Raw genomic sequence first — 16,736 nt, forward strand, 5'->3', positions numbered from 1 at the left:
ATATATAAACAAATATAAACATTGTATAATAAACTAGTTTATTCAATAAATACCTAAAAATATACAAATAAATGTAAATATTGTATTATAAACAAGGTTATTCAATAAATACCTAAAATATATATATAAATATTGTATGGGTTACCATCACTACCAATTTGGGTATCATGAAGTTTTAGTAGGAGTTTTTCTATTTGAAATGAAATGAAATGGGGTTTAATGTGCTATGAGGGAAATTTTGCCCGGGCAGCAAAACCCACGAGGTTGGACAGGTGACCCTACTCCTTGTCACATGACAGACCTTATGGTGGGCTAAGTAAACAAAGGTGCCATTTTGTTGCTAAATCAGTGTCAGGTGAAATAGAGAAATTGGGTCAGTTTGAACCTGTGCCCCTTCCCCTCCCCTAACACTGAAATCAATTAGTCCTGTATGCCTATGTGAGTACTCACCCGTTAATTCTGATTATTTTAAGAAGGAATGACATCACACTGACTACGGTATCAACATCATCTGATATCAACAGTTGTAGTAACCATGGTGATGTGTATACTACAAGAAAACAGAGACAAGAATTATTGATATACGTTAACTTCAAAACTACAAAGACATTAATTTGGGACTAACATATGGTTATTTTGTTTCCCACAGTAAAAGTTTACAACATAAAGATACCAATCATGTGCGCAACATTTTAATTTTTTCTTCTTTAAATTCCAAACAAAAATAAAATGAAATGGGGTTCAACATAAACTTTTGTGCAACATTCTGAAGACAAGCTTAAGCCAGAGAGATAGAAATGGTGTTTAACATCCACTCGACACAAACTAGGTCATTTCGGGACTAACATATAGTTCAATTCTATTTCAATAATGCGCATGCACGTAGGGGTCTTTAGCAGTAGGAGGAAACCGGAGGACCTGGAGAAACCCACGAGGTTGTACAGGCGACCTTACTCCTTGTCAAGTACAACAAGGGAATCGAAACCTCGCCAGTTGACTCAATGACAGACCTTAAGATAAGAGCGCACACCCTAGCCATTCGGCCATCCAACCTCCCGGTATGCCATAAAGTCTGCTATGTGAGAAATTTTGACCCGACAGCACCACTACGTCCTCCTTTGATTTCAAATTCCAACTATCAAGGGTGTACACAGGACCTTGTTTTTTTGTCCCATATGAATGACTAGACACCGTTCCTTGTCAGACCCTCCGACCAACACAGAGGAAGCCGCAAATCTCCTGATTAGCAAGCGAGCGAGCATCTTACTCACTGACCCACTGCAGCTTTCAAACAAAAGTAAAATTCAGAAAAACAACATTTGCAGACTTGGTTGTACCTGACAAATACATAGATTTCTATTTATATAGTGAATAGTTACCATTTTTACATAGATGGCTATGAGCTGCAACCAAATAGGCTAAGGCATCCATAACCGTTTGAAAATTCTCCATAGTTTTAGCTTCTTCAATTTCACTAAACTGAAATATATTAAAAACTAACCAATCAGAGGAAAGAAAGAGGTTAATGTAAATATACACCTCTAACTATATTTAACCTGTAAATCATTTAAGAAATGAAATAAAATGGGGTTTAACGTCCTACTGTTCTGTTCTGACTGAGCTAATGAAGACGGACATGCACCAAACATTGTGCTATGAGGGAAAATTTGCCCAGGCAGCGGCACTATGGCCTAATCTTGTATCAAATTCCAACTGCCAAGGGATCTTTTACGTGCATGCCAATGTATACACAGGTCCTTGGTTTTTCGTCCCATCCAAATGATTATACAGCTGTCCTTGTCAGGCCAGTCCCAAAATGACCTAGTTTGTATCGAGTAGACATTAAAACAACATTTCTGTCTCTATAGCTGAACTAAGTTAATTAAAGATACATTATGGAAGATTACATAAAGAGCTGGCAGTTCTCACTATAATAGTTAAAAACTAGATAATGTAAAGGGAATTTGCTGGAAATTTTAGTCAAATTGATGCACTCTGAATCGAGAATTTAATGACTGAATATTTGGCCTAGCTTCGCTCATCAATACTAAAGTCCGTACAATAAGAAACATAGTCTCGATTATCCATTTTTTTATTTAATCATCTATGAGGTTTAGCAGCCAATCGGGTTCTAATCCAGTATATATTGCTGGCTATTGATGACATCGAGAGTTGATTATGGTCTGGATAAGTTAATTAATGCCTAATTAATAATTTATATAACATTTCAGGCCCATAGAAAGACCTGCAATAGGCAGATTTAGCTCTTGCATAATGTATGTTTAATGTCTAATTAATAATTTAGATTCCATTTCAGGCCTTAAGAAAGACCTGCAATAAAGAAAGACCTACAATAGGCAGATTTAGCTCTTGCATAATGTATGTTTAAACATGCATCTTAGTACTTACATCTGTTTCAGGAATCTGTGTATAGTGTGCCTGGATATGTCTGCACAATAAAAACAGATTTTCACAGGCTTTAGGTAGAAGGCCCTCATAGAATCCGGATGCATCTTCTTTCTTTAAATCCACACCAGTACAAGCTACACTGTAATTAATAATACATGGTAATAATGAATTGCATTTAATTCCCTCATATTTAAAACACACAGCATCTATTACTATCTCCCTTGAAATCTCATTATTCTACAGTGCTACATTAAACTTCACCAAATAATGACTTACACTTTATTACCTCAAACATACAACTGTGACTTTATTACGCCACTTGAAAGCTAATTTCTCTGCAATGCTTCATTAAATTCACTGGTAAGATTCTACAAGTACCAAATAATAATTTACATTTTCAAAACATGGAGTTTTGTACTACCTCTCTTGAAAACTAATTTCTCTACATTGCTATAATATCTCCAGTAGTCTCATTCTGTTCTACTCCACTAGAACCCAGGGAAAATCCATGAGGTTGGACAGGCGAGCATACTCCTTGTTAGGGCTGGCAATCGATACCTATTTTGAATATCGATATCGATATATCGGAAAATTTAAAGTTGAAAGAAATAACTGTTTGTATGCTAATAATGCATTTAAATGTGTTATTGATCAAACAAAAAAAGAAACTATGATCCTCAAACTAAGTTTTCTTAATGTTTGTTTCGTTCACAGCTTATCTTATAGTATTTAGTATTATTAACAAAATAGTAATCGCAGCTTCGCGTTCGCCATCAATTATCAATTGCTGTTGACAATTTTCCTCGGCCGCTTATAACAATAAATAAATTTCTATTAAAATCAAGTTATTTCCCTGAACAATCAATTAATTATTCATTGTTATGTTGTAAACGACCCCAAAAATTACCGGTGTGGTGGTTGTACATTGTCTAGTGTGTGTGTTTTTACTTTTAGCGTGTTTTGAATATGACGGCGATTATTTGACACAAAACATTCCGTTTATTTTTTATACGAGTGTCAATATCAAGAATTGAATATCGATATCGATATTTTTCTGTAGTCGCTGACGATTATCGGCTATATCGATATTTTTCGCCAGCCCTACTTCTTGTCACGTACAAGCTGGGAATCAAAACTAAGCCAGTTGACTCAATTTCTCTTTCTCTTTGTTTAACACAATTGTACCTGAGTATTTTAGCAAGAGATGCTGCAGTGGTCCAATCGCCATCAATGACTGAAAAATCTTGTCTCAGGACCAACACAAGTACTTGTAAAACATTATAACTGTACAGTTCTTGTCGTATTCTCACACCATCTTGACTTCCAGATTCAGCACTATTCAAGATACCTGTAACATAATTAAATATACATTATTTATCAATTTCATAATAAAATCTCCCCAGAATCCGTTAACTGTCAAAAATCCAAGAACTGGTCCACTTAGATCAAGTTTATAAATGCAAAGTTTCAATGAGGGTACTCTCATCGTTATGAAGCCATGAAAACCGCTAGGCTTTGCTGCATAAAGAATCTTAAAATGTCTATATTTTATGCCTTCTTACTAGGGCAGATTAGCAGGTCAAAAGATTTCATCCAAATTCTCCCGGTTGATATATAATAATTAATTAACTTAATGACAGTTGATATGCACCGTGCAAAATTTCTAACAGTTTTGTTATAGTTAAGCTCACTTTGCATGTACCAACCATACTAATAATAGTACCTCATGGTATGTCTGTGCACTATTAAATGAAAATCATACCTAGCAACGACTTGTCCTTTACAACTTCAATTGAAAGGATATGATTTGAACCTGTGTCGGGTAGGATTATGTATATATGCTGAGTGTTAAAAAGAAAAATGTGTTAGTTTTTGCTCAGTTAATAACGGCTTACTTAATTCAGATAAACCATAGCTCTGAACCTCTTCTCAAGACTGCATGGAGATGGAAGAGAGAGAAGTGATCGGAGAAGAGTTCAAGTCAACTGTACCCTTTCTATCACCTTCGATGCAAAGACTTTCATGTGTTTCATTTATGCTTTGACTTTGCGATCCAAACCTTAAAAATTAATCAGTTCTAAATAAAGGAAAACATTTAAACTAGTTCAAAACACAAGGATTTACCTTTTACCCCCAGCAACAAAATTGGAATTTTTCTGTCTCTTGCCTCGGATATTTCAGCTGCCAAATTTATCACTCGCTTGTCTCTGCGATCAGAGCGTGGCGTTTCATTTAAAGTGGACATTTCGTGAATTTGTCTTTTTCATTTAATACATCATAAATCGAAATTAAATTGTTGAAATAACGAAAAAATAAAAATATAATAACAAACAAGTCCGCTCACATCTCCCGGGTAAATAGAGTTGTCCCTCCTTGATTTGGTCGCGTTCAACCAGTCTAACAGTAGACTGGATAACCTGCTCTAACACGTCAGACTCGCTCCTACGTCACTCCTTTTCTGACTTGCATATTGAAGTCAGAATAGCGCAGTGACGTAGGAACAAGCCTGACGTCATTTAGAGCAGGTTGTCCAGTCTAGTCTAACAGTCCAGTGGGACAGGGAGGGTCAACTGCCGTACTAACTGTCGCCTGCCCGGCAATCTGACATTTCGGGCAGACGAGTAAAGGGACAAAATTTAATATATCATCTGGTTGGCCAAATATAGTGCCGGAAATCTAATAAAACACAAATTTTCCCTTTTCTTTTAAAGGACAATATTGCATGGTGCCAGTCATTATCACATACTAGCAGGATACCCGGCTTCGCTCGGGGGTCATAACTCCGAAACCGGAAGTGGTAGACTAACGCCACCTGACCTATGTTACTCCCCGGTCCGAGCTACCCATATTCCCCAAATTTCAGACTCGGGGCAGACCTAGTGTAGCCGCCAACCCCGAACAGACCGGCTTCGCTCGGGGGTCATAACTCCGAAACCGGAAGTGGTAGACTAACGCCACCTGGCCTATGTTACTCCCCGTTCCGAGCTACCCCTATACACCAAATTTCAGACTCTGGGCAGACCTAGTGTAGCCGCCAACCCCGAACAGACAGACAGACAAACGACAGTCACAAATATTAGTATAGAAGATAGATGTGATAGAGCTGGTTAAACACATTCCAAATATAATTTTAACACATAGATCATTGCTACGATAACTGAGTAATACAGGTTTCCCGAATCGGAAGTGACGAACGCCAAAGGAAAACACGAGTCATCTCTATAGCCTAACTGACTGATGTGACGAGTGATAACAGATACACGGCCGGATTTCTGCTCACTAATAATTCCTTCGAAGACCAAAAGTTGTTATATGGGACTGTAAGGGGATACCTGACAATTCAATAAAGTAATTGAATGTCATTAGATAATTTTAAGAGAACACGAGAAAAATAGAAATAGTCCGTACATTCCCTTGTTTATATTCATTCTATACCTTATAAAAACATGGTAATGCCCGTATATCCGTTATCACTGTATTACTCAGCTATCGTAGCAATGATCTCTGTGTTAAAATTATATTTGGAATGTGTTTAACCAGCTCTATCACGTGATAATGACTGGCACCAATATTGTCCTTTAATGCCTAATAACCGCGAATTGGTACTGGATTGACTATGAATAAAAACATTCTGTCTTGAACCACTCGACTACTTGTGCGACATTTTTCATACATGGGTTATTATTTGTGAATTCAGCTGCAAAGTCGGATTTGGTGATCGGTATTCAGGTCGCCATAGAATGGGATTTCGGATACAAAACCATTGGACAACTTTATTTGAAGTTGCTAGAATAACAGAAAAACAGTTAAAGTTTCTAAATTTTTTTTCGTGAAAGGCGACGCCCCCATAATCAAGCGGTCCCGTGGACTAAAAGAGTGAATGGTTGCTTGGAATTCATCACAGCCACCTAAGTTAGGCTATATTGGACCACATTGAAGTTTATGTATCCATGGGCTGAAAGAGCAGGAAAACGCGTTTGCGGCCGTTAAATTTTCAAAACTTTCTCCCCACGCTCGCGTCTCCGTAAAACGATTTGATTGTTGAATGGAATTCATATCAGCCACTTAAGTTCAGCTACACGGTAAACTCTGAAAACGGGAATTTTTTTCGGGCATTTCAGGTCTGCCCCCTAACATTCATCGAGCCCATACGCCTATCCGACAACCAGCACCTGTTTTATGGAATAATCTACCATTTAGTTTAAGATGTTGTACATCTCTATATTCTTTTAAAAAACAACTTAAAACACATTTATTTAACCAGGCTTTTAACCGACTGTATACAATCGTTAACATGTCCATAATCTTGTTGTTTATGTATGATTTACATTGTCACTTTGTAAAGTGCCCCTGAACATGTTATATGAAAGGGTGCACTATAAATATGCTGTAATAATAATAATAATAATATTTTTCCGAGACCCGAATCGTCAAATTTTACTTTTGTCACAGTTGATATAGGTTACAGTCGTATAAACTAACAGTAGGCCTATATGCGATTGAAGTGAAATAAACAATAAAATCCTATATTATATCATAAATTATTTTTAAACAACACTATTCGACACTTTTCTTTTTATACACCAAAATAATGATGAGCCATTTTTTTTAAAAATGATTTCGTTTCCTCCGATTAATTTTTTAACAAAAGTTTATCGTCCAAAAATTTTCATTTTAAAAGTAGATTTTAGCGTGTTAGTAATTTGCTTAGTTTTGTATACATGATGTTTTAATCGGGTGAGGGACATACCATTCTTCATCCCAAACTTAGGCTGCCTATCTACAGCTAGCTCCGGCTGAGAATAACATTCATGGGAAGTATGACGTAGATGGGTCGCTGCGTGCAGTATGACCATTCTTGTGGGGTTTTTAAAATGAAATGAAATGAGGTTTAACGTCTTACTGTTCTGCACCGACTGGGCTAATCCTACTGTTCGGCTCTGACTGGGCTAATGAAGACGGGCATACGCCATACAGTGCGCTATATATATATATGAGGGAAATTTTGCCCCTACAGCGGCGCTATACGACCTACTTTGATATCGGATTTCAACTGCCAAGGGATCTTTTACGTGCACGCCAATGTGTACACGGGACCATGGGTTTTTGTTTCATCCGAACGACTGTCCTTGTCAGACCCTCCGTCCTGCACGGCTGACAAGAGAAAATCACACCAGAAAATCCCGATGAACTCTCTCGGCATGACGGCATCACGGGCAACGAACCTATCTACCCCCAGACTAGCTAGCCAGCGTCTTACCCACAGAGCTACCGTCGATCCTCGTGCCCGCGAATGTGTACTATAACGGGACATTTGCTTTTCTTTCTATCCGAACAACTAGACTAACACTAACAAGGGCAAACCACTCCGGATCATTCTGTAATTAAGCACATCTGCAACAGAAATCCCACTCAATGTCCACATGAAAACCCCAGTGGAGTTGGACACTGTTTGTTACACTGATTTTGAATTTAATGCATCGGTCAATTTGAGGAAATTTCGATTCCCGAGAAATTGATGAAACAAATAAGGGTCAATGTAGAGTGGCTGCAAACCAAAAACTCGTGTAATTTCAGGCACTTTAGTTAATCGATTAGCGGTAAAAGGTCTTACGCGTATGTCCGGCAAATCTGCTCAAAAAATTGATGAAACAGGTATTGATTGAAGTCCGAAAACAATGATGCAGAGTTGCTCCATGCCCGAAAAGTCATGTGATTTGGGTACTTTATTTTGTCGACAAGAAGGCACACAGTTTTTGCTTCTCCAAAATATTTTATTAATTTTTCTTTCACTTTACCCGTATCTGATTGCCCGATTCAGCTGCGCACGTGTACAGATGATAATCTCTGCCCCCCCCCCCCCGGCAATATTATACGGTCTGCTCTTAATTCAAATTTCAATTGTTAATGGTTCTTTTAAGTGCCCGCCACTGTGTACTACACGGGGCATTTGTTTTACGTATCATCCGAATGACTATAGACGCCGGTCCTTGCCAATTCCTCCTCCGCCCTGCATTACTGACCGACAATGAGAAACCACGCCTCAATATCCCAATACAGTGGCTTCTATTATATTTCTTAAACTGACATTAAAAGGGCAGTGGGGAAACGGGACGGCGAAATATTTTTGTTTTATAATTAGTAAATTACTGGTACCGTATAAAAAAATAATCGATATTTCATTATCCCACTTGACACACACATCATTAGATATATTTATTACGCAGTTTTAAAGCAACGCTTTCGGGGATATTCTATCGACTGGGTCTTGAGACATTGAGATTTGACACAGTTTGATTCTCCTTGCAGGTTTCTGCCTCAAATGGCATTAGGCATTTTCTGATTTCTGACGTCATTCTATACGCCAGCGCCACCTATTTAAAGCTACTTGTAATGGCCGCCATGCTAAGATGATCGAAGACGGCCCTGGATCTCAACACGGAGGCCAATTTGGCCCAGGAATTGGAGGAATAAGTATGGTTACTAAACAACAACAAAACGATGATTCGGGCCAACGCCCTCAGTATTCTATGCCAGGAATACTTCATTTTTTGCAAACGGAATGGGCTCGTTTTGAGATGGAAAGATCGCAATGGGAAGTCGAAAGAGCGGAACTTCAAGTAAGAATTTTGCTATTATTCTTCTAAATGTAAAGTTTAACACTGATATATTAGTGACCTTCAATACCTTGAGTAGCTAAATAACTGAACGACAAGTGAATAAGAGCTCATGGATCAGTTTTATCGTCTTTTTAGTTTTTGACAGTGCAGTTATTATGGCTGCCATCTTACAAAATGGCGGACGAATCATTCATAACTTATAAATGAATGGATGTAATTAATATTTTGAGCCAGACCTCATTTCATTTAATTAACTGTACGTGTCTTTGTTTTTGCATCAAATTGTCCTTGTGTGAAATTTTTGTGATTGTCAGTCATCGTGTCGTTTATATAACTGGACCCTCATCTGACAGATGGACTTGACTTGTTGACATTTTGTGATTTTGAGTCCTTTTCCTACGTTTTAGAGTTTTTGTCTACATGCTGGTTGGGTATCAGATTACCAGAAGTAGTAGAGATACATAAAGCTGATGATATGCTGTTATCTACACATTTCAAATGTGATAACCCATAAAATTAATCTACATTTAGCTCATTTTTGATAGTAATGTATGTGTCAAGTTCTGTGGATTAGAAAATATAGATTTATAAGAAATCAGTGCAGAACATGGCGATGTGAAATCAGCAGTAACAAATATATACTTCAACAGATTATTTTTGATTGATTTGTAATAGTTTGATTTGTACCGTATGTATTTTTATAAGAATACTTTTGACTGTGAATATGGCTACTTACTCACTTTGAGAGATTTAAACCAAAAATGGTGGTTCTGGTTGGGGGGGGGGGGGAATGGGGTCCTCTGCCGCAAACACATTCATCTACATGTACAATGTACCTATTCATTATGATCAACAGCTAAGTGACGATATGCTATCAAAAGCATCACAGGGTAACTTTGAACAACAATTCATGGTGTCTAATCTGTGTCACTATTTAAAGTGATTTATGACCATATACTTTGCTATAAAATATATCTTACCATATTCAGCAGAAAAAACTTGTAGTTATAATAAGAGAAAGAAAAATGTTTTTATTCTTTACAATATGTTTTGAGTTGACTTATTTGCATATTTTGAAAACTGCAAAAAAATTCTATTTTTTTAACACATATTTGGAATTCTCATCGTCAACATGTACTTGTAGAAAACATTCATTTGGTTGCCTGAAACGCATTCTGAAATTTGAAAATATTTGTTCAATTTAGTTGCCTTTCCTATGTATAATTTTCAAATGAATTACATGGGAGTAGGCTCGTTGACTATGACTATGGTAGTGTATAATCTTGAATTGTCGGTGATAGAAGTCAGTCCTGAGAGTGGTAAAGCAATCCAGCTAAATATTTGGGAGACTAAAAATGATCATGTCTCTAGCGTTATTGAGTGGGGTGCAGTATGTAAGCTTATTGCATGAATTTAGAACTTATTGACTTTTTGATACAATTGTTACGTTTCTAAATTTTAAAACAGACCCCTCTTCGGTAAAAAATATTTATTAAACGTTGGTCCCCATTGGATACATAACCTCATGTAAACATGTACTTAAAAAAATCCAGTCTACCAAGTTTGTTATTGGATTAGATTAGTGAAATGTAGGTTCACATTATTAAAGAAACATTATGGAAGATGAGATAAAGAGCTGACAGTTCTCACTATAATAGTTAAAAACTAGATGATGTAAACTGAATATGCTGAAAATTTCGGTCAAATTGCCTCACTCTAAACCAAGAAAACCTTATTTTAAAATCTTTGTAGCCCCGATTGTCATTGTTAGCGCTGTCATGATAACAACAGATATGATTCAATTCCATTGAAAATCGGACAAAAAAGATGGCACTGAAAGTTGATTGTGGTCTTTTCATGTTAATAAATGTCTAATTAATAGTTTATACATACAGTATATAACATTTCAGGCATAAAGAAAGACCTGCAATAGGCTGGTTTAAATCTAGCATAATGCATGATTAAATTTTTTTGCACATATTGAGATAACAATGAATACTGTTGCAGGTCACATTGTAATTTGTAACCAAAGTATGGAATATATATTTTTGTATTTAGTCATTGTTCATTGATTCTAATACCGTACATGTAAATATTTCAGAAATTTTATGCCCAAACAGGTATGCTCACCATACATTATTGAAAATACATTATAGACAATGTGTACCCTACTGCACACAATAGACCAACTACATGTACATAACAATAATGCATCATATAGTGTCAGTGAGTTAGTCACTTTACAGTCAACACATGTTCATCAAGTTCCTCTTTCAACTTCAACCTCCATCTTTAATTGTTTAATCAATAAATATTATATAAACATTGTCATTGATTGTTCAGGTGACAATTGCAATTATTCATGCATGAAGACATTTATAACAATGATTTCAGCAAGGTACATGCACATGTAATGGAGACTATAGGAAAATCACAAGCAATAAAACTCAGACATGAAAATAATAGACCTAGACCTCATGTAAATATTTTCGAATTTAAATAGTTTTTTTAAAATTATCAAACTGATTTCTTAGTATTTGTTATTCAAGGTAATTTAGGTAAATCAAAGCTGTTATAATAATCTCATAGACTGATTTCTTAGTATTCATTATTCAAGAGAGAGGAGAGAGAGATGGGGTTTAACCTCCACTGGACATAAACTAGGTTGACACAGACTAGGTCATTTCGGGACATGCATGGTTCCATTTTATTTCAATAATTCGCTTGCAGGTAGGGGTCTTTAGCAGTGGGAGGAAACCTGAGGACCCGGAGAAACCCCACAAGGTTGGACAGGCAACCATACTCCTTGTCATGTACAACCAGGAAATCAAAACCACACTAGTTGACTCAATGACAGACCGTATGGTACAGTGCGCACATGCTAACGATTCGGACATACAACCCCCCTTGTTATTCAATTTAATTTAAGTAAATAAAAGCTGTAATAATCTCATCATTTTTTTTTTTTGTTTCCTTAGAAAAAATTTATTCAATAAATCACCTAATATTAAGAAATAAACAAGCAGAAAGGAAAATATATTGATTCAATGGATTTATTGATTGTAGAAATCGCAAAATGCACTAACAACATGGTTCCGAATATTGATAATTTCAGTTAAATTGCACATTGAAATGACATTTGAATAATGATTTAGAATAGTAGAATAGTAAAATCAATGGACTACTAGAAAATATTATTACAAAAATCTATATAGCTCCCCTTTGACATACAGGTTTACTTTGCTAAGTTACAAAGTTACAATTATAGAGATATATTATACATGTACAACAGTAGTAATAACAAGATTCCAAGAAGAGAAAGATTTTAAAGGAGCTAATTCGCTAATATTTGGGACCTAGAAATTGACACAAATGGGTTGCAACGCATCCAATAATGTAATATGAATGTATATACATGTATAAACTGATTTACATTCAATCGTTTCTGTTTTTCCTCTAATTTGAAATCAGTCACGTTCGGCGAAATACGCCAGGAGTCTCAATTGAATGGTAATCTCTAGCGTCTGGTTTTTCCAGTCTACACCAAAAGTATTTATTGCTCATGCTCTCCAGATAAGAATATGGCGCCACCGTTTGACATGACTTGTGGAATATGCCTGTCCTTGTTCTCCCAATCCCATGTTACAAATAGCGCAGACCGTTTGACATGACTTATGGTATATATCTAGCCTCGTTCTTCGAGTCCCTTGTTAAAAATGGGCCTTGAAACACATTATGGTACATGATTCGTGTACCAATGATAAAATGGTTATTTTGTCTTAAATAATGAATATCATAACCCCATCTTTTCCCAGTAAGATCCCAACATCAGTGTTGATTTAAATTGACAAAAAATACGTTTTTTTAATGTCGGAGACTTTGGATGATATTGAGTTAGAGACTTACCTACTTTAAATATAATATTAGTATTAGCAGTAATATTTTAACCCACTTGTTCCAATAATCTCACACCTGTTGTTTTTAGTTTGAATTGTAATGAGAAAACCATACGTTTTTTTTTACATAAAACGAAGCCTCTCTACTTGTTCTGTGTTCATCAGCTGTTACAATAATTGCACCTTGATGATTTTAAATCGACAATAATTCTACGCAAGCTAGAATAATTGTGCCGCCATAAATCAGTGTTTAATCATACAAATTGTTGAATATGCAAATTAATTTAGAAATTCTAAAAGTTAAAGGTCACTAGAAAACCTTCATAAATTTTTTAATTAATGCAAGTATGTCAACATATTTTTTAAATAATGAAAGTAATTATGTCAACATAGCCTTTCCATATGACGTCACGATTGTTTATTGACAGAAAGTTACGACTAGTCACGGAGAATGACGGAAATTACTAACATTAAATTTACCTGTTGCAGATAATATTGGCATCAGGTTCGTGTTATACTTATGGAAAGGATATGTTGACATAATTACTTGCATTATTTGAAAAAAAATTTGAAGCTTTTCCAGTGACCTTTAAATGTTATTAATTTTACCTGTCTCATTTGAGGGAGTCCCTGATTGTTTTCTTATTTTGAATTTAATTAATTTCCAAAAATAAATCTGTAACATAGGGAAATCTCCCAACCAGAACGATTTGAAAATTAAAACATATACATGTACAAATGTATGTATATTTTACATTTTTTGGAGGTTTGCCAATTAATTCTATATTCTGTTGTTATCGTGTAATGTAACCTTTAGAAACTGTTGGCTGATTAGAATCAGACTGTCACGCTGGTTTTAATTTAATAACAATATTTAAATTCAGGTTTTCATTAAATCATATTAAGGTGGGGGGGGGTAGATGACGTGTACGCTGTATCATAAGGTCTGTCATTGAGTCAACAGGCGTGGTTTCGATTCCCTGGTTGTACGTGATAAGGGGTATTTTTCAGGTCCTCCGGTTTCCTCCCACTGCTAAATTTTGACAAATTGGCATACACCAGAGTGATTGTGGTCGACAAAATGGCATCCGCAAGAATGATTGTTGTCGACAAAATGGCATATGCAAGAATGATTGTGGTTGACAAATGTCTGTAACATGTGCCTTGTTTCAAGGCTAGATAAACAGTCAAATCTAATTAAAGCCACCTGCAGAGTTTGTCAAGGTCACAAGATGTAAACAGGGTTAGGGCATGTGATTGTTTCCAAGGATTATGGATTAGTGCTAGCCTTGTTTACATCTTGTGACCTTGTCGGAATCTGCAGGTGACCTTAATATTTAGACCTAATCCAAGATTAACTCCAATTTCATTTCAAGCAACTAAGTTATTTTCTCTTGTAATCTAATCCCAGTAAAAACAGTTCTTTAAAGATGCCTTACATGTACCGGTATTTAAGATTTAGATCAAGAGATGATCATTCTTGCTATAATAGTTCCAAAATAGATTAATAATGAAAATATTGAAAACTACATTCAAATTGCATTATTCTGGCCAAAGACATTACTGTTTGAAGGTATACAGTAGATTCAGCTGTTACATAATTTTTTTTCCGGATGTTTGCTTAAATAGTTTAATCCCGCTACGGCTGTTAAATACGGATTATACAATTAATACAAGCATGTAAAGTCAAAAGTGGATATTTTTTTACGGAAAATTGGCTCATGTGCAGTAAATATTGTGCACAGAATGAAAAGACTTCTGCTGTATTTATTTTGGTATCTTTGATCTTGGATTACTGCTCGACGTCGACGAGAGTTGATTCAGTTTGAATTGTTTGTAATGTCAACAAACTTGACTAAACCCTTGCCGATATTTCTACAGAGTGATCGCTTGTTATTTTTGTAGCCTTTTACTTTAAATTTGATAAAAAAACAAAACAACCTTACTGTACCAACACTGATCTAATGTTATTTTTGTAGCCTTTTACTTTAAAGTTGGAAATAATGTAAATCTACTTTAAAGTAGCTAGGTCTCTAACTCATTATCATCCAAAGTCTTCCACTTTGAAAACACAAATTATTTGTCAATTTAAATCAACGTTGTTGTTGTGATCTTACCTTCTGATATCCAGTATTTAAGACAAAAATATACATTTTACCGTTGTTACACGAATTGTGTACTATAATGCGGTTCAGCGTCATTTGTAATGAAGAACAAGCCTAGACATATTCCACAAGTCACGTCAAACTGTGACGTGATAGTCTTATCTTGAGAGCATGCACAATAAATACTATAGGTGTAGACTGGAATAGACGCTGGAGATTGCCATTTGATTGAGCCTTCTGGCGTATTTTGAAGAACATAACAGATTTGAAATTAGAGTAAAAATGAAAGCTATTGAATGTAAATCAGTTTATATACATTTTATATACATTCATATTGTATGCGTTAAGTTTGAGACCCATTTGTGTCAGTTTCTAGATCCAGAATATTAGTGATTTAGCTCCTTTAAAGTTGCAGATATCTGTTGTGTATTTGTCAGATAATATCTAAGTTTTCAAGGTTTTGTCCACCTCAAAATATCCTCGAATTGCTTTTTCGTCATAAAATAAAGATGTATTAATGTAAGATTTAGATAAAGAATTAACCCCTTTTTTATAATAGATCAAAAATAGATAATGAAAAATGAATGAACATTGCATTCAAATTACTTTATTCTGGGTGAAATTATGACTGTTTTAAGATGAAGCTTAGATCGTTTATTACCATAGCAACTACATGTACATGTATACTTGACAATCAAGCCTAAGCTTCGATTGTCCATGTTATCATTAATTCTTTTAATTCTCAGCCACCAGACACTAATCAACTAGTACCGGACATAATATCAGACACTAATCAACTAGTACCAGACATAATAACAGACACTAATCAACTAGCACCAGACATAATAACAGTCACTAATTAACTAATACCAGACATAATATCAGACACTAATCAACTAGTACCAGACATAATAACAGTCACTAATTAACTAATACCAGACATAATATCAGACACTAATCAACTAGTACCACACATAATATCATACATTAATCAACACTAATCAACTACATGTAGTACCAGACATAATATCAGACACTAATCAACTAGTACTGGACATAACAGACACTAATCAACTAGTACCAGACTAATCAACTAGCACCAGGCATAATATCAGACACTAGTAATCAACTAGTACTGGATATTTTGAACTTTGTGTCGGACCAGTATTTTGTAGATAAAGGTGTTGGAAAAAGACATTACATCATTATTTTATCCTGAAAAAAACCTAGTTTGAATAATTGATATAAAATTGCACATTGCACAGTCTGAGCTGGCGTGAAACATGGCAAGCAAAACTTTACACAACATCTCATCACTATCTTTGTATTGTTAATTTATGAACACAATGTCCTTGTGCCCGAAGACAAAAGAAGTTTGACAAATTACTGTGTATCTCTTGTGTTGATAATTATTTTTCATGTCTGTAGGCACCAGGTCACTTTAAAGGTGAAATACCCTAAGAAAAGATATAGTTTTGTTCTTGGGGCTTTGCTTGACTTACATTGATAACATCTTTATTCAGTAACACTTGTCTTCAGAGGTCGTAGTTTCATACATGTAAATTTCTACACATAAAAATTAGATTGTAGATTTCTCACATAAATGCATGAAGTTACGAGCATCATTAAACATTTTTGTCTTATTTGTACATTATATATTACGACCCAGCAGTCGGATATCAATCATGTGACATTTTTACAAGTCT

General features: G+C 35.4%; 2 protein-coding genes across 10 annotated transcripts in view; one reads left to right on the forward strand and one right to left on the reverse strand.

The window, feature by feature from the left end:
• Positions 1-34: 34 nt before the first annotated feature.
• LOC130013062 (IQ calmodulin-binding motif-containing protein 1-like) lies at positions 35-4,956 on the reverse strand (the record flags this gene model as incomplete). Its single annotated transcript, XM_056101521.1, has 6 exons — positions 4,534-4,956; positions 3,595-3,757; positions 2,410-2,548; positions 1,380-1,479; positions 451-550; positions 35-53 (listed from the first exon to the last, which is right to left on the reverse strand). Coding segments are annotated over exons 1-6 (642 nt in total), but the record flags the coding sequence as incomplete, so codon positions are not given.
• A 3,832-nt stretch (positions 4,957-8,788) lies between these two features.
• LOC126822432 (striatin) overlaps positions 8,789-16,736 on the forward strand; it is a 40,629-nt gene continuing 32,681 nt past the window's right edge. For all 9 annotated transcript variants that reach the window (XM_056101512.1, XM_056101517.1, XM_056101515.1 and 6 more), the window contains exon 1: positions 8,789-9,029. In XM_056101512.1, coding sequence (XP_055957487.1) covers positions 8,820-9,029 — 210 coding nt within the window. In that variant the 5' untranslated portion in view covers positions 8,789-8,819. The remainder of the gene's footprint in view (positions 9,030-16,736) is intronic.

The sequence above is a fragment of the Patella vulgata genome, chromosome 5 (assembly GCF_932274485.2).
Source record: "Patella vulgata chromosome 5, xgPatVulg1.2, whole genome shotgun sequence".
Lineage (NCBI taxonomy): Eukaryota > Metazoa > Mollusca > Gastropoda > Patellidae > Patella > Patella vulgata.